This window comes from Papio anubis, chromosome 10 (assembly GCF_008728515.1).
Source record: "Papio anubis isolate 15944 chromosome 10, Panubis1.0, whole genome shotgun sequence".
Lineage (NCBI taxonomy): Eukaryota > Metazoa > Chordata > Mammalia > Primates > Cercopithecidae > Papio > Papio anubis.
Window position 1 is genome coordinate 58553816 of NC_044985.1, and position 22495 is coordinate 58576310.

General features: G+C 35.3%; 1 protein-coding gene across 6 annotated transcripts in view; it reads right to left on the bottom strand.

Moving 5' to 3' along the window:
- Positions 1–22495, bottom strand: part of CHN1 (chimerin 1) — a 200488-nt gene that overhangs the window by 61156 nt on the left and 116837 nt on the right. For 4 of the 6 annotated variants that reach the window (XM_017946671.3, XM_021923729.2, XM_021923728.2 and 1 more), the window contains one exon: positions 17758–18046. In XM_017946671.3, coding sequence (XP_017802160.1) covers positions 17758–18046 — 289 coding nt within the window. Of the gene's footprint in view, positions 1–11450; positions 11487–15724; positions 15803–17757; positions 18047–22495 lie in introns of those variants that run through there. The other 2 variants (XM_009182488.1, XM_009182487.2) reach the window with 2 other exon arrangements.

The window sequence follows — 22495 nt, forward strand, 5'->3', positions numbered from 1 at the left end:
CAAAGAGAGTCATTGAGTAGCATGTCTTTTTGTTTCTGTTAATTTTGCACTGGCTTTTCCTGATCCTTAAATTAAAAACAAACAAAACTACCTCCAAACCAAAGAAATGGGAGTGTAGTCTCTTGAGCAACTAATTAAACTGTTTTAGAAATAGCTAATTAAGCTTTCCATTAAAATCCACCAAATAGACATACATAATTTACAAGGTGGAAAGCCATTTCAATCTTATGGGTAAAACAATTAAACAAGTCTTAAATTTATAACAGAGATTGCAGATTGGCTAATTCAGTGAGTAATTATATAATTAGGACACATTTTATCTTTAAAAGAATATAATGTAAAAAAACAAAAATTTCTGGGTGCTAGACATGTGGCCAAAGTGTAAAAACTTTATAAAACCCACAAATTCATTAAATGAAACTACTGAAATGCTCAAAGTATATATGTACAATACTAAGTGCTCATAGTTTTCACTCAACATATATTTTATTGAGTATCTACTATATGCTAGCCACTAATGAATCTACAGCTTCATACCAGAGACTAGGGTGGTATACTATTTTACAAGGACCAAATATTAAATACATATTTAATAAATAAATTATAATTGAGATAAGTGCTACATGAATAATGTATTTTCCCACCCTATTTTAGTCCCATAATCACATTTTCTAACAAAAGTTGAATTTGTCTATGAAATCTATGACCACGCCCTCCTTCCAAACTGCTCCCTCCTCTCACGGGCTTTCTGACACTCTCACAGGTGACTTCTACACCTCTCTCCATCCCAGATTTCTCGCTCTTTCCAATAGGGATATGTTTTTAAAGAACTCTGAAGTCCAAACCACAGGGTAGTTTTTGACCATCTCATACAATCCTTTTATCAGAAATAACACAGACAGGGAGCTGAAGTTTATAAACTCTCCTCCTCAATATGCCTAATCCCTCCTTCCATAAAGCGTTTAAAAAATTAAATTGTTTTAAATTTAAAAATTTAAAATTTTTAAAATTTAGTGTTAGGTGGTTAAAAGCTTGGCTCTTGAGTAAAGACTATCTGTAAAAAAAATCTTAGCTCCATTTACTAGTTATGGGATCTTAGATAAGTCTCAGTTTCTTTATTTGTAAAACTGGAATGAAGACAGTACCTATACTTCATGGGGACTGGAAGGATGAGATGAGATAATATAGGTAGGATGTATGGAATATACATAAGGCATATATTTTTAGTACCCAGCATGCAGAGAGCTCTCAAAACTCTCAAAGACTATGTGGTGATGCGATGTTGATATTGTTATCATCATTAGCATCAGTCTTATAGCCTAACACAAGACTTGGGACAAAGTAGATGCTAAATAAATGTTAAAAGAATGAGCAAAATTCATGGCACATTCGTAAGCCTCACTGAATTCTTCAGACTCATAGATGAGTGCCTGTCTGAATGATTTCAGTCTCCTGCCCTTATGCGGTCAGAATAGATTTAATACAAAGAAATGTATAAACCTTTTGTCTTTTATCTAGGTTATTCAAAAAGTAATGGCAGGTCAGAGGTGCTAAGAAGAATGGCATTTTAAATAATGTTTCTTCATTTGGCAGTCAAAATATATGCAGAATATGAACTAAAAACATGTTAGAGAGAAAATTTTGATAACATAGGTATCTTAGCAACATAACTGACTAAAGGAGACACTGAATTGAAAACATTTGTTTTGCTGAGAGAACATGTGCCACCTGAAATAAGGAGGATGTTTAGGATTCATGAACTGTAGTTTTCTATTCCACAGGTTGTTGAATCATTGTGGTTTAAACTAATCTGCAGGACCAAAACAACTATTACTGGAGGAATAATGTAAAGTGCCATGAAAATTTTGGATAAATAAAAACCCTCTGCAATAAATTCCAAGAAAATATTAGAAGGAAAAGGGAATTTAGGCAGTATCTACCATTCTTAAGCCTAAAGTCTGATCACGTTTCCTTCTATGAACTCAAACCCATAACTTGCTATAAAATTGCAAAATTAAGTTATTTTCGTTATTTTAAAATGAATGTCTTAATAATAGAGACATGAAAATAAGAAGTATGTTGTTTTTAAAAAAACTTGCCTAAAATATCTCCTCCTGCAGGATCAGCTGTAGAAAGGTTCTTAAAGCATATGCTTTTGTTATGTTTTCACTATCAAAATATCAAACCATGTCCTCAGTTGAATAATGTTTCTTTGTTGGTTTCATTTTTCAGGGTCTTTGAGATACTAGGTATAGAATTTAATACATTATGTTATACCAATGATACTTTTTCTTTTCTTTTCTTTTTTTTTTGAGATGGAGTCTTGCTCTGTTGCCAGGCTGGAGTGCAGTGGTGCAATCTTGGCTCACTGCAACCTCCACCTCCTGGGTTCAAGCAATTCTCTTGTGTCAGCCTCCGGAGTAGCTGGGACTGCAGGTGCGTGCCACCACGCCTGGCTAATTTTTGTATTTAAGTAGAGACAGGGTTTTACCATGTTAGCCAGGATGGTCTCAATCTCCTGACCTAGTGATCCACCCACCTCGGCCTCCCAAAGTGTTGGAATTACTGGCGTGAGCCACCGCGCCCGGCCACGATACTGTTTTTAATGAACAATAGCATATTAAATTAGTTACTGTAGGCTTTTTGTTTGTTTTCATTGTCTCTTCTCCTGTAGCTTACATTAAATTTAGAGTTTTACACTTCCACATTTGAAAACCTCTCCAAAAGAGAAAGTTAGGTTCACATCACATGATATAAAAGGTATTTCTGGGTTCCCTTTAGAGCTGGTTGTCTTGAGGAAAAGTATTCTTTGTTTTACTAGTAAGCTAAGCTAGCACCTTTCTCCACAGAAGTACCATTTTTTACTTGAAAGAATGTGTAAAACAAATTTTGGTTGTTCAGACTTGGGTGTTTGGCATTTTTTTTTTTTTTGAGACGGAGTCTCGTTCTGTCGCCCAGGCTGGAGTGCAGTGGCGTGATCTCAGCTCACTGCAAGCTCCGCCTCCTGGGTTCACGCGATTCTTCTGCCTCAGCCTCTGGAGTAGCTGGGACTACAGCCGCCTGCAACCATGCCCGGCTAATTTTTTGTATTTTTAGTGGAGACGGGGTTTCACCATGTTAGCCAGGGCGGTCTCGATCTCCTGACCTCGTGATTCCCCTGCCTTGGCCTCCCAAAGTGCTGGGATTACAGCCTTGAGTCAACGAGCCCCGCCAGGTGTCTGGCATTTTCTATAAAATGAATGAAGTGCTTTGGCTACCTCAAGGAAAACAACTGACAGTCAATGATAACATTAAAACTTTCAGGTAAAATTAGAATTTTGGAAAATCTGTATCTGCCACCCTAAACTTGACAGCTTCCTGCTACTTAAATGAGTTTTCTGAATATTAACAAATGTGACTTTTTTATATTGTATAAAATATGTCAACATTTGGAAGACCTACATAACTCAGTGAACCAATATTTTCCAAGTGACCAATGCATGATGTTTCAAAATCATGCACAGTTGAAAGATCCATTCAAAGTTCAATAGACCAATGGGTTTCAGTGTAACAGAGTAAAAAAATGGCTATTAATAAGGTTTCAGACTCCACATTACAAGTAACCTTTAATAAATTACCACTTGTCTAGTTTTGGCATGGTATCAACGAGGAATATCACAATTATCTGAAAAGGCTATTAAAATACTCCTCTCTTTTCCAACTGCATGTTTATGTGTGGCCAGATTTTCTTCATATACTTCAACCAAAACAATCTATCACCACAGACTGAATACAGAAGCATTTATGAGAACCCAGTTTCATTTCCTTAAAATTAAGCCATTAATTAAAGAGATTCACAGAAATGTAAAACACTGCCACTCTTCTAAATTTTTTTGTTTTAAAAATTGGTTATTTAATAATATTGTTAACATGTAATTTTTATTTCTTAAAGATATTTTATACAATCTATTTGAATTTCCCATATAGTAAATATCAATAGATATAACCCACACAAACAAAAGCTCTTTAAAGTCTTCTGTAATTTTTAAAGTGTAAAGGGGTCCTAACTCCAAAAAGCTTCAGAATCACATATCTAATCTATTAGTTGTAAATTCTACTGAGCAACAGAATCACACATGTGATATAGATGTGTACATAGAAAGATAAATATACTAATACAGATGTTTAGGCTCCATGTTGATTATACTGAATCAAAATTTCTGCAGACATCTCGATTTTATAGAAAGCTTCATTGGTGAGAACGTTGATCTGACTTAGCACCTTAATAAAAAATTATTTATCATTGCATGTTTCAGAACTTCCCCCAAATTTAAAGTTTTATTCTACTTATTTTATTTTTCATAAGTACTGTCATTAGTAAGACCATCTTTAATTTTTTTCTTTTATAGTTATGAAATGCTAATCCTTCAGTGTTACTGATTTCTCTTCTTCTGAGAGATAACATAGAAAATGATAAACTGACAAACTGTGTTAAAGACCTGAGAGGGTTTTTGTTTCTGTTTTCTTTTCCTTTTTTTAACTTCTAAATAATAATAAACTCTCTAGAGTAAGTGTTACATATAGACTCTAGAGTATTTATTTGGAAAGCACTTCAACTGTCTTAAAAATCTTGTTTATTTGGGAGGTGACTGTCAACTCAGAGGTCTTTTGTCAGTTTCAAAGAGCTAGGTATGCTTCAACTATGACAATGAAATGCTAATAAGCACTTTGAAGACTGAAACGATGAAAACCTGAAACTGTCAAACTGAGTTTAAGTCAACTGTTGAAGATGTAAATGTAAGCTGACTTATCTAAAATATAATAAATGCAATATGCATTATATTATAAATCTTAGTTATCAGATTTCATTAATATGCAAATAAATTAGGTTAATCAATTATTTAAAAAATTTAAAAGTTTACCTGTATCTATCCTTATACTGCTATTTAAAATTCACATGTTCTGGCTGGGCACAGTGGCTCATGCCTGTAATCCCAGCACTTTGGGAGGCGATGCGGGCAGACCGCTTTAGGCCAGAAGTTCGAGACCAGCCTGGGCAATATGGCAAAATCCCATCGCTACAAAAAAAATTAGCTAGGCATGGTGGCGCATGCCTGTAGTCCCAGTACTTTAGAGGCTCAGGCGGGAGGATTGCTTTAGCCCAGGAGTTCTTGAGGCTACAGTGAGCCATGATCACACAACTGTAGTCCAGCCTGGGTTGACAGATGGAGACCCTGTCTCTAAATAAATAAATAAAAATAAAATAAAATTCACTTGTTGAATTAGTGCACACTTATGTGTAAATTTACACAACTACTAAGTCTAAATCCTTTCTTATTTATTTATTGTTGTTGTATGTTGTATTTATTTGTTTATTGTATGAAAGGAACAAGACTATTTGAATCTGTACATCTGTGTGATACTTAATGAAGAGAGGACAGCATTTGACATAAGCAACTAAGAGAGAACTAAGCTACACTTTAAGAAATGGTATTTTATTTTTCTATATTTAAAATTCGGTATCATAGGTTTTCTTATTCAATGAATTGGAATCTTCGTTCCTTCGCATTTGGTAAGAGTTTATTTAAAAAACTGAACATAAGAGATGCAATTCTAGAGTGACATTCTTTAATGATCCGTCTGAACCATGCTTCAACTTCCTTTGGGCAGCTCTAGAGGTACTACTCCCTTTTGGTAACCTAACTACTCAAAAGATAGTGATCTACTTAGTCTTTATTCAGTCCAACATTAAGTCTCTACAGTGATACCAAGGGGCATTGTGTGGAAGGGTCTGGCTGTTCTCTATGATTTCATTCCCAAAAATAGAGGATGCACTATTAAGACAGCCCCTAAGAATATCTTGATAACTCACCATAAATCTATCACCCCCAAAGATCTCCACGTTAATACCTATCCCTAAAAGATTGCATTAAAGATTAAAGGAGATAACCTGGTGAAGTACTTCGCACAGCTTCTGATACACCATGCTCAATAAATGTTAGTTATTTCTGTTATAATTCTAAGCTTTACAATTCTTAGAAAAATACAGTAGGGAGCTAGAAGAGGCTTTCAATTTCTTAAGGCCAAAGGGAATGGTTTGATTGGCTCAAAGATTTATAATCCTAGTCAGTAGCAGATTTAAGTGTTCATGTCTATACTTAAACATGTATATGTTCAGCCTATTCTACCTCTTGGAGTAAGTTGTCAGAAGTACAGAATCTTTAATCGGAAAAACCTCTTAAGGGTTAACGAAAAGAACATATGGGTAGAAAATTATGGCAGTTAGAAGGGACCTTGTGGTCATCTATGAAGCTGAGTCCTTCATTTTACTACTGAGACCCAGAGAGGTTATTAAGACATGCTTAAAGCAAAAATCATTAGCTAAAGTGACAGACTAGGATCCAGATCTCTTCTTCCAAGTAGATGCCCAATTAAAAAGTTGGTTATTTTCTGTGTGTGAGGGAACTGCTGGATAAATAGGACATAACATGTAATAAAGCTGCTTTTGAAGTGTTTCTGTTTAAAGAGTAAAGGTGGATCTTTACGAAAAACAAATCTCAAAAAGTTAAGAAATTAAGGGAGGAAAAGAATAGCAGAAAAAGAACCAGATACTGTGGATCACTCCAAGCTATGACCAAACACTTAGCATACAGGATATAGAAATTCTTTTAGGAGTCTTAACACCAGATAAAACATTAAAGATCCATTACTATTTAAGTACCTTGTTCTAAAGAAAAATAAGTTAGTTTAAAAGTTTAAAATATTTTTGTACGAAATCAAAAGTGATGCAATATTAAAAACATTTATAATCAATGTCGGTATGATTTTTAAAAACAAAATACAGAAAAACCCATCCCTTTGCAGTAACACTGCTTCCAAAAAAAAGCATTTTCATATTCATTAGTTAGGGAAAGGCATTTGGGGGGGGGGCTTTATCTGTAAGGGGACAAAGGGAATTCACTATTCACGTTGAAATACGTGGTAATTAGAATGTTATAGCCACAAGATAGCAAAATAGTTCTGGTTTAAATAACAATTTCAGCTAAGCCCCTCTATGCATGCTGCAGATGGAAATTATGGAAATCCTTTCCTCTCAAAATACTTTGTGAATTTAGAACTGGGCAACTCTAAAGTGTAGACAAGCTTGACTATGATTACATATGAAGCTAATGTACAAACTTTCTATATTCAGCAAACTCAGAAAAATGTTTCTCTCATATAGAAGTTTTATAATTTTAAAGATACTGACTATTTCAAGAAAAACAATTTGCACAAGTTTTTAATTATCATCAAAGGAAATTAATTTATAAATTTAAATTTTTATTAGTTATCCTTATTTATAAATAAATGCTGATTTTTAGAGCATTAAATATTCTGGAAATACATGAAAAAGCCATTTTACAAGAGTAAACAAAATTCTAAACTTACAAAGACTGTTAAAATGACAACTTTTTTTTTACTTAATTTTTCTTTTTTTTTTAAAGGTTACTTAAGGACCAGGCACAGTGGCTCATGCCTGTAATCCCAGCACTTTGGGAGGCCGAGGCAGGGGGATCAGTTGAACTCAGGAGTTGGAGACCAGTCTGGGCCACATGGTGAAACTCCATCTCTACTAAAAATACAAAAAATTAGCTGACTGTGGTGGTGCACGCCTGTAGTCCCAGCTACTCGGGAGGCTGAGACATGAGAATCACCTGAACCCAGGAGATAGAGGTTGCAGTGAGCTGAGATTGCGTCAAACTGCACTCCAGCACAGGTAACAGAGCGAGACTGTCTCAAAAAAAAAAAAAAAAAGATTACTTAAGGAAGATTTATTATTAAACATAGAGAGCACAGGGAAAAAGAGTACTGATTACCAATCACTAAAGAACAAAATGTCCTGGCAAAAAGAGTCTCTCTCTCTCTACTCGTTTCCTCATCTTTAAAAATGATGCAAATAATATTTAAGTTTCTTTTTTTGTATTCTGGGTGTGAATGACAAAAATTAACTTCATGAACAGAGCCATGATGGTCTTGTTAATTACACAATGAATATTTAAAGAATGAATGAATAAAAAAAAGTAAGGGACTAAATTCCTGCATATAAAGGAATATTATACAGGCATTTAAAACATAAAGCAGAAATATATATGTATATTCACATGGAAAGATTGTTCATAGCCTAATGGTCAATAAAGCAAATTACAAAGTAGTTTATATAGAAGAAAGATTCCTTGCCCTCCAACTCTGGAAGGATAAACAGCAGAATATTATTAGTTATAGTTCTGTCAATGGTGTAATCTGGGGTAATTTATATATTCTTATTGTTTCTCATAGTTTTATTATTTTTGTAAGCAATAAACATGAGTTACTTAAAATTAAAATATAAAAGTGTACATTAATCTATGCATAGGAAGACAGACTGAAAGGAAACTCATCAAAACGTTAACATAAAGTTGTCTTCGAATGGTGGAGCTATAAGTAAGCCCCTTCCTTCTTTCTCTGTTTTTCATATCTTTCCAATTTTTTAATAAAGAGCTTATATTTCTTTAAAACTTGGAAAAATATCTTAAATTTATTAATTAGATATATTAGATAATATGATTGGACTTGCTCACAAATATCACCTATACTTGTTGGCATAACATGATGAATTAGTCAGTGCAAATGAAATATTTCTACAATTTTCTACTACTTTGGTACTCTGGTGCCCTCCGCTCTGCAATACGATTCCTGGTGCTCCCAGCCTTAAGAAACACTACACGTCTAGAATGTGGCCAACAAACCATGCAGAATTCTAAAGGTAGGTCACAAGAAGAGATTGTTGAGCTCCTAATGGCTGCTTCCTTAGAGAACAATTCCAGATCACCGGAGGGCCTACTCCAGTCAAGGTGCATTGAAATCAGTTACTAAAACTAATATGCAAATGATTTAATCTTTTTTAAAGAAATTAGAATGAAGTCAAGGTTCTGCCTATATTAACATTCCTCAAACAATTACATTCCAATAAGTTTTCCTAAAGGTAACAGAAGAAAAGTTATAATCATTTCTCTATGAATTTTATACAACCCACAATCTACCCATAGGAGGCTGTTACACAAGAGAATGTCATTCTTCACCTGGGACTCGGTAAAGGAGAACTCCATTCTACAGGGCAGCTGAGTGGGCTGCACCTACATAGTTTTAAGGAGTATAAGGAGAGAAATCTAAATGTTGTAGTGGTGTTCCATAGGAAACTCTGAAATCATACAACTGCCATAATTTTCCCATTTGAGTAAGACTGGGAGAGGGAAATGCAGAAATGATAGTTTTTCTCACTGTGGTACCTGGTACCATGAGGTACAGTTCACACTCAGAGAGTAGGGGGTGCTCTACTTTCCCATCAACTGTGATCATGAGTATCACCTTCTGGGAGACCTGTTCAGGCCAGAAAGGAAGAGCAAAGGTATAGCCAATGATTAAAGGAGGGCTGGCTGAATGACTCTGGCTCAGGTCGAAGATCCCAACAGAGCAGAGAGGCTCTTCCTCCCTGCACCCAGGTATCCTCCCTCATTGGTGTACTCAAATTTATTGAAGCATTTATTACTGATTAAAAGGTGAAGACTCCCTAATGATAAGACAGAAAGATTCAACAAGTTATACTGCCTTGTAATCACTACTATACACCTCTAATTCCTTCGTTGCTCATATTTCCCTAAGAAAAATGATCCGAGAAATTTTACATTCCAAAATCGGAGTTAAGGAAGGTAGATATTAAAGATAATTAGATGATATGCTTATAATAAATAAAAAGAGGAAAAACAAAGAAAGGAGTACTTCAAATATAAGAAACTAAAAATAAGATGTCACCTGTTATGTCAACAATTTAAAATTTTTCTATAAGAAGGCATGAGGGAACTTTCTGGAGTTTGGCTGTAGGGTTGGTTATACAGGTGCATATAGTTGTCAAAACTCATCAAACTGCACACGGAACTGTGCACATTTTACTGCATGTAAATTATACCTTAAAAAGTTGACTTTTTAAAAATTCTTAGAAACATGGAGATAAAGGCTCATTTGTAGAGTTTCCACATTATAAAGAAAAACAGAACTTTCTCAAGGGATGAGGACTATAGCTCTTTTTCTCACTATGAACTTAGGCGGCAGCCCAAAGCCATTCTAAAGTTAATAAGCAAACTATACCCAGAACAGAGATCCTTTCCTGTTGAGTGGGTGAAAGGAAGAGGGGTGTAAAATCTCTTTAGAAGGTGCTAAACAATCTGCAGCTTGCATAAAAGCCCCTGTTTTGGAGGGAAATTTTACCATAAAGATGATCTTCTACTAAACATTGTTAATAAATAAGTACAAGATGAAGTAATGTAGATATTATCAAGGAAAATGTTTACACTGGATGAGATGTAAAATTTAAGAATGTAAATGAAGCCATCAGCAAACCTACAGCATTTAGTGAATGTTGACTGAATGGTGTTAGAAGCTAACGAAATGAAGGTTGATTCCTTCGAGTTACTGACAAACCACAGTGAAAATAATGCAGCATACTTTAAAAGGGACATAAAGACAAGGATAAGATTAGTAGCCATTATAGCTGCCTATAATTTCCTGTTGAAAGAATCCAGTTATTGCAATATAATGTTATGGTTAAGCATTTCTGACCAGTTGTAGTGATTTGAAAGAGGCCCCCAAAGAGTTAGGGACTAATTTATGAGGCCATATAAAAACAAGCGTTTTCATAACTTAAGTAAAGGCTCAGAGGTATGGCTATTGTTTTCCAATCTCTGAGAGGTACAAATATTAGGAGAAAAGAGAAATGATTCCAAACAAAAAAGGAAAATACGATGGAGCAAAACGCTTAAGATGAAAATTACAGATCCGGAGCATGTGGTCTAATGTGAGGATTTACAACGGGAAAGCAGACTCTTTTAGAACTGCCCACAAAGTTAGTGAGCAACGTGGCCAAGACCAGATTAACTGCTTGATAGTCTCATCTTGCTTTGTACCCCAAATGGTGATACTCTTCTATAAGCTACCAGAGTTGATTCCTTTTGAAAAGTTAGAAGAATGAAGATTTTGCCACCAATGATTATTTCCTCACCAAAATAAAGACTTTGAAATAGCAGTTGTGTTCGAATCGCTTTCTTTTCTAACCCTCAAATCAGTAATTTAAGTGATTTTGTTTAGTTGGCCCAGATACAGAAACCTTCCAAAACTGCAGCTGGCTTGGAAAATTACAATTTGGTCTTCTGTTGGCCTGGTTCTTTGGAACTGGGAAACTGATGTTTATCTTCCATCTTCCTCTTTCCATCTGGTTTTCCCTACTGGCCTTCAATTACTAATCTTTTCTGTGGGTGATAAGATGGAAGGATGGATGAGATTAACACAAATAATTTCCTGGGCCCCATTTGAGTTTTCTTTAATCATTACAGCATGGGATTCTCTGTTAAGGTATACATGGTCCCAATACACAACTGACAGCCATGAGCTTGGCCACTTACCATCTTAGCTGCTTTGAACATATCCCTAAAGAGGAGCATCTAGCCACCACCCTCACAAATTATTTCATGTCACAAAAGACAATTGTTTTCTATCTCTGATGCTTTAACCATAGAATGAAGAATGACCCTCTCCACCTCCCAAGGACATTCTAAGGATTCTGAATTCTTTAAGGGAAAAATATATAGTAGCAAATCAAATTGAATGACTGTTTTTCTTTCTCAGTCTCAGGACTGATTTCTATTAGGACCTTGGATTTGGCTGAACTCATTTTTAAAAAGTCATTTATTTAGTCAGTCAACAACTGTTCAAACAAAACTCAAGGTGTCGAGTCACAAATGAAACAATACTGGAGGACGAAAGCCTTGAAACTGGGGTGGAATGCCAGAATCTCATATTAATTTCTTATTCATGATTCTGAAAAATCAGTTTTCTTATCTACAAAAGTGTTTTCTGTGGTCTGCTGGGCTATGATAATGGCAAACTCAAATCAAAGTGAGTCCAACTTAATATTTATTTAATGCCTGTGATAATATAGAGATGATAAAGGCAGCTTGCCTCCTGCTTTCAAGATGCCTAAGTGTTATTAAATAGGTAGAAATAACAAAACATGAAAATGTAAGTTCTTTGAGATAGGGCTTAAATCTTAAACATCTTTTATTTCCTCCAGAGCCTAGCCTGGTTCCTTGCAAATGGGAGGCATATAATAAATGTTGAATTAAGTGCAATTAATTTTGATAGGAGATAAGTTAGTTCAGGAGACTGAAGAAGAGATAGAGATAATATTCCTGCCTTGTTCTTAACTTGTTTAAATTCCAACATAAGGCCAGGCACTGTGGCTCACGTCTGTAATCTCAGCACTTCGGGAGGCTGAGGTGGGTAGATCACTTGAGCTCAAGAGTTTAAGACCAGCTTGGGCAACATGGAGAAACCCGGTCTCTACAACATATGCAAAAATTAGCCAGCTATGGTAATGCATGGCTTGGAGTCCCAGCTATTCAGGAGGCTAAGGCAGGAGGACAGCTTGAGCCCAAGAGGTCAAGGCTGCAATGAGCCATGTTTGTGCCACCACACTCCAGTCTGGGTGATAAAGTGAGACCCTGTCTCAAATAAAAAAGGATCCAACATAATGTCTGAATATCAAGAAGAAATTATTTGTGTAGATGGCTCATGAAAGACTATTTAAAGAAAATGAAATATAAAGATATTAAACAGACTTACAGAAAATCTGAAAGATTGTAATGGGCTCAACATGGAGTGCAGGTTTAATAAAAGTTCACTGACAGGCATAGCAGCAGAAAGTTTGACTTGTATTATATTCAGGGAAAGGAGAGTTAAAATACTGTTCAATACTAAAATGCAAATATCACAGGAAAATAATATATTTTGGCCTTAAAAGTCATTAGAGAATTATTGGACAAAGGCATATGTTTCCTGAGCAGAGATAGAGCTATCACCATATTATTAAAAGAGAAACTCTGCTTTCTTGATAAAGCAATTAGGAGCCCTTTGCTCCTAATACAAGATAACAATCTTGTGAACTTAAAGGGCAGTTCAAGCACTCAAAAGATGAATCTTAAAGAGAAATCTGAACATGCTATTCCTAGCAAAAGCTAGAGGGATAGTACTAAGACTAAGGAATGGGCACCTGGTTGGGAACTACTCTGATCCCAGAAAGCAATAATTCTTCATGCAATGCTTCACATTTACTAGGAAGGCCACATTATAAAATCCTTGCAATACTCCTGCCCACCAGTGTAATGGTATCCATAATCCCCATTTTAGAGACTGGGGCAACTTGAGACTTGGGAGGTTAAGGACTTGTTCAAGACCACACAGACTAATACATACTTTTTAAAAATTTAACTTAATTTCTGAAGGAGGCTGTTTAGAGAGGATAAATGCACTATGAGAAGTTCTGTGCAGAAATTATAGTCTCTCTCATAAATTACTAAACTGGCTTTTTAATGCAAATCAGTAACCCTGGGCACAACTGGCAATCTCTAAGAGCCTGTTCATCCCAGAACAACTGATCTTAACCTTGAACAAGCCACATTGGAGACTAGAGCATGTAAATTTGGGGGACAGTGAGAAGTGGATTTTAAAAGGCAGGGTTAAGAGGGAGAAGAACAAATAGAGGAGCACAGCTTGAGCATGAACAAGGAATGACAAAAAAGGCCCAAAAGACAAAATCAAGAAATCAACAGTTTTCTGCAAACTTCTTTGTGAAATGTACTCCTCTGGTATGGTTACTTTTATTCGTGATTAAGTATCACCTTACTGCTGATTTGTACACTGAGATTACATGGATACAGGTAACGGCCTATATATATATTTGAAGCAAAGTAAAAACATTTAGAAGACTTGCTTTGTGAGAGACTAAGTCAATCAACAAAGCAGACTGACCATGCCCCTTTTGCTATTGCAGGGAACAAAGACTCCTAGCATTTTGTGGAGATATCCAAAGAATTCAAGTAGTTATGGCAGTTTTGGGCAAGGACCCCACTTACATTTCAACTTAAAATTTCACAAGGCTTTTTAATACAACACACAGTCTGGTGATCGCAAAAGAATTCTTCAACAATGGAACTTAAATGTTAAAGAAATTCCTTAAAAATAAATTAATATGACAATGTATCAAGCATTGCATTCATTCTAAGCTTAGAGGGGAAGAAAAAAATACACAGAACACACATAGGTTATGTAGTGTGTCAAAGTTCCATAAAATAAAAAAATTCATTTTGTACACCCTTGACATCGCAGGCACCCTTACACATGTGTGGGACAGGTTTAGATCTTAGATAACAAAATCCCAAAGTAAGGACATTCTGCCTAGATTCAGAGATCTGGCTCACAGTATGGCTTCTGAAATGTAAATTATATCATGTTTGATAGTTTATATTATTAACAATTATATGAGACATTTTGAAAGCATGGCTTGGGGGAATTAAAATTATTAAGTGTAAAATTATCATAAAAACTATTGCATTCAGCCATTGGTCCAGTATCTGCTGACGTAAACATATTGTATTCACCACTTGGAATACCAAACTATTCAAATATAGTTCCAAGATAAATAAAAAGAAGTAACTAATAAAAGTTGGGTTCTTGGCCAGTCTGGACTACTAAATTAAGCCATTTTAGAAGGGAAGAAAGTCTGGCTTCTCAAGATGCTGCAATTTCATGATTAAATATTTTTATCTATTTCAGTGTTTTCCAATCGATATTTCAAGCTGAGGAAGCAACTTAAATAGTTAATGAGGAAAATGACATAGCTATCACTTGGAAAAAAATATTTTTCCCTCACAACAGGCTACCAGATCCTAGGGACAAGTAAGAATCTTCAGGATTCACTCCTCATGGTAAAAACCTTCACGGCCATGAAACCATCCTGCCAGCCTTTCCCAAAAGCTCAGATGCACAACTTACACCTTTAGGATTGCAACAAAAAAATAAAAACACTTGGAATTCTCATCTTTCTATTTTAAAACAAAGAAAGGCCTTAGGAGATTAGCTGGCTCAAAATTTTCCAAAGTGGGTTTCATGAAACATTATTTTTCAAAAATGTTCTTAATAACGGCAGGGTGATCAAATAAGTATGAGAGCATTCTTAGAGAGTCATAATCACATTAGGTCATGCATAACGCAGAGAAGGCCTACAGAAAGGATCAGACTTTTAAAAAAACTGAAATTTTCATCAAACCTATTTGAGCATAGAACCCTTTTTGCAGTATTTATTAAAATCCTGTGTAATTAATGTTTTGTAGAAAATACCTTATCTCATACAAAGAAACTGAAATCCAGACAGGTGAGGTGACTGTCCCAAGGTCACACAATTAGTTGGTGAATAAGCTAAAAACAGACCTCACCTCTCAGGACCCCATCAGGTATTCCTTTTGGTACGATATTGTCTTTCTTCTACAATACCTACACTCCTTAAAGGATCACAGACTAAAAGAACCACATCTTGGAGACCACCTAGTCCAAAGCCCTCCCATAAAGCTAGGGAAATACAGTCTCAGAAAAGTAAAGCAGTTTGCCCAAAGTGACATATAAAATTCATTCTTGTAGAACTAGAACATAGCTCTTAATTCCAACACTAGTATCTTTCCACAACAGCATGCTAATTCCTGCAAAGCCAACACTTTTGGCCTCTGAGGTAAAGAATTCATGAACAAGAGGGGTTTTAGCTATTAAGGGCCCATTAAATATTTATTAAACCATACTTGTGTCAATAGATACTTTAAATCAATTAAACATGATTGTCTTTACTTACAAATGTCATCCATTGTGACAGGGAATCAATGTTTCAAGCTGTTGAACAGGTCATCAACCCTGTCCTGTTGGATGACACCTGTAAATAAAATAAATCTATTTTTGAGTGAGTAGATTTTAAGCCAGCTAGATTTAAGATGCATGCGGTTTAAAGCAAAGAATAATTTTAAAAATGATTCTTAATTATGTACTGCCGCGGAGAGATATTTCCCAGCGCCAGCAGTTTCACTCTCAGTAGCTATTGCTGTCCACCAGCACAAAACAATCCAGGGAATTCAGCACAGAAAGTTGCTAGAATACATAGGGAACCATGACTCCTGGAGCTACAAGGGTCTTCTAGGTATCTACCTCAGCTTACTATCTCTGTGAATATCACTTCCACTTTGATGGGGGGACAACCAAGGCCTGGTGAAGTCAAATGACTTGCCTAATTGTTAAACAGCTAAGTGTCTTTAGCTGAAGTCCCTTGGTGTTGGAAAGCACGTACAGAATGCATTAACAAAGGTTATCACTAGGCTGATCAATTTTGAAGACTCACATGTACACATTTTTAAACATTTCACAAATGCTGACTTAGAATGTTCTAGCAAATCTGCAAAGAATATAATGTCAGTATTAGATATTCAAATATAAGCATTACTGAAAAATGCCATAGATGGAAAACCAACCAATAGTGAGAAAATAGGAACTAGACCATGAAAAGAACAATATTAAATACAACAGGTATTTAGGATTTTAAGCTCTGGCTACTTCCAAACAAGATTTGTGATTCCTAGCAAATATGAATATATAAAAAACCATTTTTACATATTTTCTACAGTTTATCCTTTTAAATGCTGATTTCTCCGTAGCCACAAAATGCCAATGTAAGATCTGCCAAAAGCTAAAATTTGAGCTGGACACAAACTTTCTTATTTTCATTCTGTACCCAAATACTCTAAGGTAATGGGAAATTATTTGAGGATGCTGCCTTGAGGTAAGATGGCTGCTATATAATAACATTACACCAGACTTACACTGAGTGTCTACATGTGCCAAGTGCTGATGGAGCATTTTACACTAGCTATCTCACTCACTCCTCACAGCAACTTGACCATTATCACAATTTTACAAATAAGACAATCAAAAGCACAGACAAATCAGGTATTACAACTTGCACACAGATCTATTTGGTGATAGAATCCAAGCTCAAGACCTACTGCATTTCTTTGATTTAGCAATTGAAGATACTTAAAAACATAACTATGAATTAACACAGTTCCAATTACAATACATAAAATGCCCCCAACTAAATGTCACATACTATAAAACATCAGGAAAATCTCTTACTTTTTTCTTGGGGGTGAGTAGGAGGCTGGGGACAATTTTCAGAAGTAAAATAATCTTAATGCCAAGAAATTAAAACTTTTATGTTAACCTGAAATATATCACAATTAAAATATGACAGCTAAAAAACTTAAATTGTCTTTTATAATTAAAGAAAAGTAAAAGTAAATCATACTCATTCAATTACTTCTTAACAGATTATAAAGAGAAAAATCGTCCTCCTACTCAAGAATGACTGACTCCCAAAATGTGTGTGTATATATATATACACACACATATAACATCTTGCTAAGAACACAACTATTTATAAAGTAAATTATCTTCAAGGAAAACAGAAAAGTAATTTTGTGAGACAATGCAACCCCCTCAATTACTTATGTAATAGTTGCTATCTTTTCTTGACCAGGAGTTATGCTTCTGACCAATTCCCTGAACTATTTTTTATTAGGGGCCATTTTTCCAACATAGTTTTCAAATTGTGAAACGGATAAAACAGAACACAATGAGGAATATAAAAATATACCTGACATATTTTAATAGAACAAGAATTAATTATATGCAAAGCTCAGCATCACAGAAACTAGACATTAAGAAAAATGCATATACTTTCCAAAGCACTGTGGAGAAATCAATCTCTTCTGGCAATAATGGCTTTCTTAAAAGAACCCCAAACAGAAAAAGATAAAGTGTGGTTTCATAGTAGCTTACCCTTTTCTCTGACACCCCATCCTGGCCTGTAGAATCTCTCTCATCATGTGTCTCTTTCAGGACTGGCATATGTTTTTTGTATGCTGGCTCTCTGTTTAAGGTTGTGTATCCTATGTGCTCATATATTGGGTTTATCGTCATCTTGGCAATGTATTCTGCTGCCTTGGTTTCAATATAGAGAGTAATCAAGCCATCAGTCACCAGATCGTGGATGGACTCAAAGCGCTTCTCCCCAACAAAGTGCTTGCCATCGTAGTAGAGCCTGAAGTTTCTGGTTTGACTTCCAAATCTGCCTCAATGAAATGGGAAAGATGTTTTTAAGAAAAGTAAGCAACTGAATTCTTTCTGAAAAACAAAACAAAACAAAACAAAAAACTATTGCTTTGTTTTGTGTGTATCTTCTTTGTTTAAATAAGCTGTGGCTAATCTCTCTGAATCGTCTGGAATATATAAAATTAAACCTTTGAACACAAAGAATGAACTTGTAATAACTAGGGACAACTAGTCAAAAGCATGCCTACCATAGAAGGAAGAATTTTTTTTTTATTTATCTTTTTTAACCACTTTATTGTGCCTGTGGAAAAAATGGGAGAAAATAAACCTCACACCACATTAAAACATAGTCAATATTCAATTGGCCAACTCCATAATAGATGACATTTCTATACTAACATTTTTTCTTCAAGTTGATCAATAAGAATATTCAATGTACTTTAGACCTCAGCAGTCATGTCTTTTAAAAGGAAAGCTCCATTTAGGGCTAACCAGAATATGATGCCAGCAATCAAAGTAGAGCTGACTCCAGAAACCTGAGCCATGCAAGGCAGCATGGCACAGAAACACACTTTTGCTACTTCTAGCCACAAGCCAAGGACTTATTCTTTCCTTTTTAAAAAGTCATTATTCTGTCTGCTGGTTAGGTCTGTGCAAGAAATGTTTGCAATATATATATTGCACATATATGGCACAAATATGGCACAAAAGGCATAAGCTACTGGACTATAGAAATTCTGTTTTCAATTTTATGTTCTGATGATGTGCTCTAACAACTGAAGAATAATGGTTTACTTTTATGATAATTTCAGTATTTTGTTTCCTGCAGCAAGCCTCAGAAATGGATCCAATTTGGCATGATTAACATCAGTGTCCTTGCAGGAAGACACAGGCAAGAAAATGCACTGACTCTAATGAAAGCAGATGTCAAAAGGCAACATGGTAACAAGAGCTGCCAATGTCATGGTCTCCTGAAGGTAACCCTGAGTGAGACTAATTAAAAACTAAACAAGTCACAAAGGATATATTTAATTTCACTGTTAAAAGTACACAGAACAGGGATGAACTAAAACACTAAAATAAACGCTGTTTAAGTAAAGTGTTAAATGGGACTACAACCTTGTTACATAACAAAATTGTTCTGGTGTAGGTTATATTCCAAATGGATAGGAGTTAGAAACATCTTAATGTGGAAATAAAATATGGAAAGGAAATAAAACATTTTAAAAAATAATGGCCAGAGGCATGTCTGTTTCTTTGGTTCAAATTAGACTTTAATAACGATTTAATCTAGAATCCAACGTACTATCCATGTTGGCCCTTCTAAAGTATAATTTATCCATCCTTTAGTAACAATCAAATTTTGATTTACACTTAAGTGAACTATCCATATAATTAAACTTTCTTGTTCTCCATTTTCCTCTAATGTTAAAGATACATTTCTCCCAAGCAAATTTTCATTATAAAGCCTAAAAAATTAGAAAGGTGAAATTTCTACAGCAAAGTTAAATACAAAAGTTTTTCAGTTTAATATACTGCTTTCATCATTTCCTTTTTTTTCTAATATACAATATCTGCCACATGGAAAGTAACTTCATAGCTTTTACAAGACTCTTACAATAATAAACACACATAATACTGAGTCCCTTTATATTTCAGTTGTATCAGAGACATTTCAGTGAGGGCTCAGACCATTTTACTCCTGCTGGGACTTACGATTTTACAGTGGGCATTTCCACAGTGGATATAGCATTTAAAAACAATTCAACAATGGTGTCATTTAAGTACTCAATTGCCTTCTGAAATCTGAGAAGTATAGGGGGGCACAGGGCATGAAGGGAAGATGGCTGCACTGGGAATGGTTTGACTGAAGAGTGGAAGTCTATCTAGAGTTAACTTTCTTTCCAATGGACGATGCCTAATTCATCCGAGAAGAGGCCTGGCTACCTGAAAGGAGCTGTGCAAAAAACCCCATTTGTCCTTTTTTCACAACTCAGTGACTTCAGAAGATCCTACCCACAATTTCTAATTCCCGCTCTGCCTGTACTTCAGCTCCAGGCTTCCAATTCAATAAAACTTTCAGTCTAAAGGGAGATGATCAGATAACGAAAAAAATTTATAACATGGTTTGATTAAAACTTGGCTTCAAAGGGCAAAAAAAAAAAAAAAAAGAATTTCCATTTTGGAATTATGATTGATCTTTTTAAAGAAAAATTGCATTATATTTTACTAAGAGAACTGCCAAGCTTTCGTTGCCTACTCTGAGCTACTCTCTTTAACTTGGGAAGTTACCTAGGAACAGCACCACAGCAGACTATCAGAGACTTCTCCACTTTATCTGAAAGGCATATTGTGCTTTGTGGGATTAGAAGAAGAGAAAGAGGACAGAAAATCTTTGAGAAAGGTGGGAATGGATGTGCCTATTCTACATAGGAAGAGCCATAAAGGGGGAGATTCCAAATCTAAGGTCAAAGAAAGACTCTTTCCTTGAAGTTCACTGCTTGCAGATTGTCATTTATTCAACAAATAGTTAACAAAACACCCAGGTACTTTACTGTCAAGTATTAGGTGGTTCACAATAAAGTTCCTAGTCCCTTGGTAACCCCAATGGTAAAAAGATAAACATAAAACAGGGTCAATACAAAGGCACAAAATGCTAAATTTTAAAAAGTCCATCTTCAGATTGATTTATTTTAATAACTATATACATATAGAATCTTGCTCTTATGTAGAAAGATTCTGTAAAGTGATTCACAAAACCAAGTGAATCCAGTATCTCCCTCACACCATAAAACCAAGAAACTCACTGCCTAGTACAACAGAGCACAACAGTTAAGCTTACATAAGATCTCAGAGCTACTGCTTATGTCCAAGTACAAAAGCACCCTTGCAGTCTTCTCCTGTAGTCTTGAAATACGGTTTGGCCAGGGGCAGGCAAATGTGGGTCCTATATGTTTAAGAGAAAACCTTAGGCTTTGGCATCAGACAGTTGTAAGTTTAAATCCTGGATCTGCCACTTCCTAGCTGGGTGACTTTGGGAAAATCATTCGTCAGATTCTGCATCTAAAAAATAGGAATAACATCACCCTACCCCAGATGGCTGGGAGGATTACATGAGGATATTTAAGTGAAAGCTAAATATATATAGTAGGCTCAAATGGTAGTTTCCTTTCTCCTTCTCTGTTAGCTTAGGCCCCTGCAGAGAATGACAGAATGAGTTACCAACACTAAAGTAAAACAGCAAAAATATTCAATAGATATGCATGGAAGATGGCTAAATAAATAACTGGCAACACTGGCTGTACAGAAACATCTCTGCACTGATTTACTTTACAGTTAACAAAAGGCAAGGAGGGGCTCTTTGTGAAATTTTCTTCTGGATGTCTCTGAATAAGTTTGTATTTGCCACTTGGTTAAATAGAGTGGGAAGACAACAGTGTGCAAAGCGGGGAGGAGAAGCAAGCAAAGAAGGTCTTTCCACTGCGTCCTGGGAATGAGGCCTCTGAATTCAAAGGCGAAAGCCGAGAGATTTACATATATTGAAAGCAGGACATATTAAGTGGACCTAGTGACAACTACTGAACCCTTGACTGCAGAGCACTGATTTGTAAAAACTATTGAGGGCTACTCATATTGCCTATGAGTCCTTAAGAATCGGTTATTAGTTTTACTTACTTTAAAGCACCAGAGACAGGCATAGTACTTGGCATATATCATGTCTCCTAAGTAAGTGGAATAAAATTAGTAAAGACTTCATAAAGGGTTTCCCCTAAGTTAGCTAGCTATATGTAATAATAAAAAGAATTTTAAAAAATATACAGAAATTACATATAGCTGCCAAAATCATTTCCCTTTGACTTTTATAGGATAATTTTCTTTTCATCTTTTCCTTTTATTATCTGACTCTGCCCTTGCTTAATAGCTGTTTATTCCTTGGTGAACATACTTGAAGCTGAATAGGCCCAATTCTCATCTAGGTAGAGTTCAACAAGATGAAAATTCATTTTTTCCAGAGTGGTACTATAGTAAACAAATAGAAAAGAAAGGCTTTTAACTGCTACTGTTGTACATAATACCGCTTTCTAGAAAGAACATCTTCCTCCAGTGATTCCAGGTTTTGGGTTTCCTATTTTAAAAAGCTGTTTAATGCTGTGCCCAGATGCATTTAGATGCCTTTCAAGATATATAATTCTAACATCTTTTCCAAAATAAACAAAATCCTTAATATACCATATTTTCTATTTTTCAGCAAATCATATCAGCAACAAATTCAGTCTAGAAGAAAAAAATGATGAAAAAATGTATAAAGAATAGCTTTCAGAATTTTACTTTACTTTGTACAAAACCAAGAATTAATTCTAATTTGAGGCCAAAGTGATTTGAAAGAATCTCTTCGAAGGAAAGCTCCAAGCTAACAGATGTTTTGTGTTAACAAACAGAAAACAAAACATATACAACACACTGG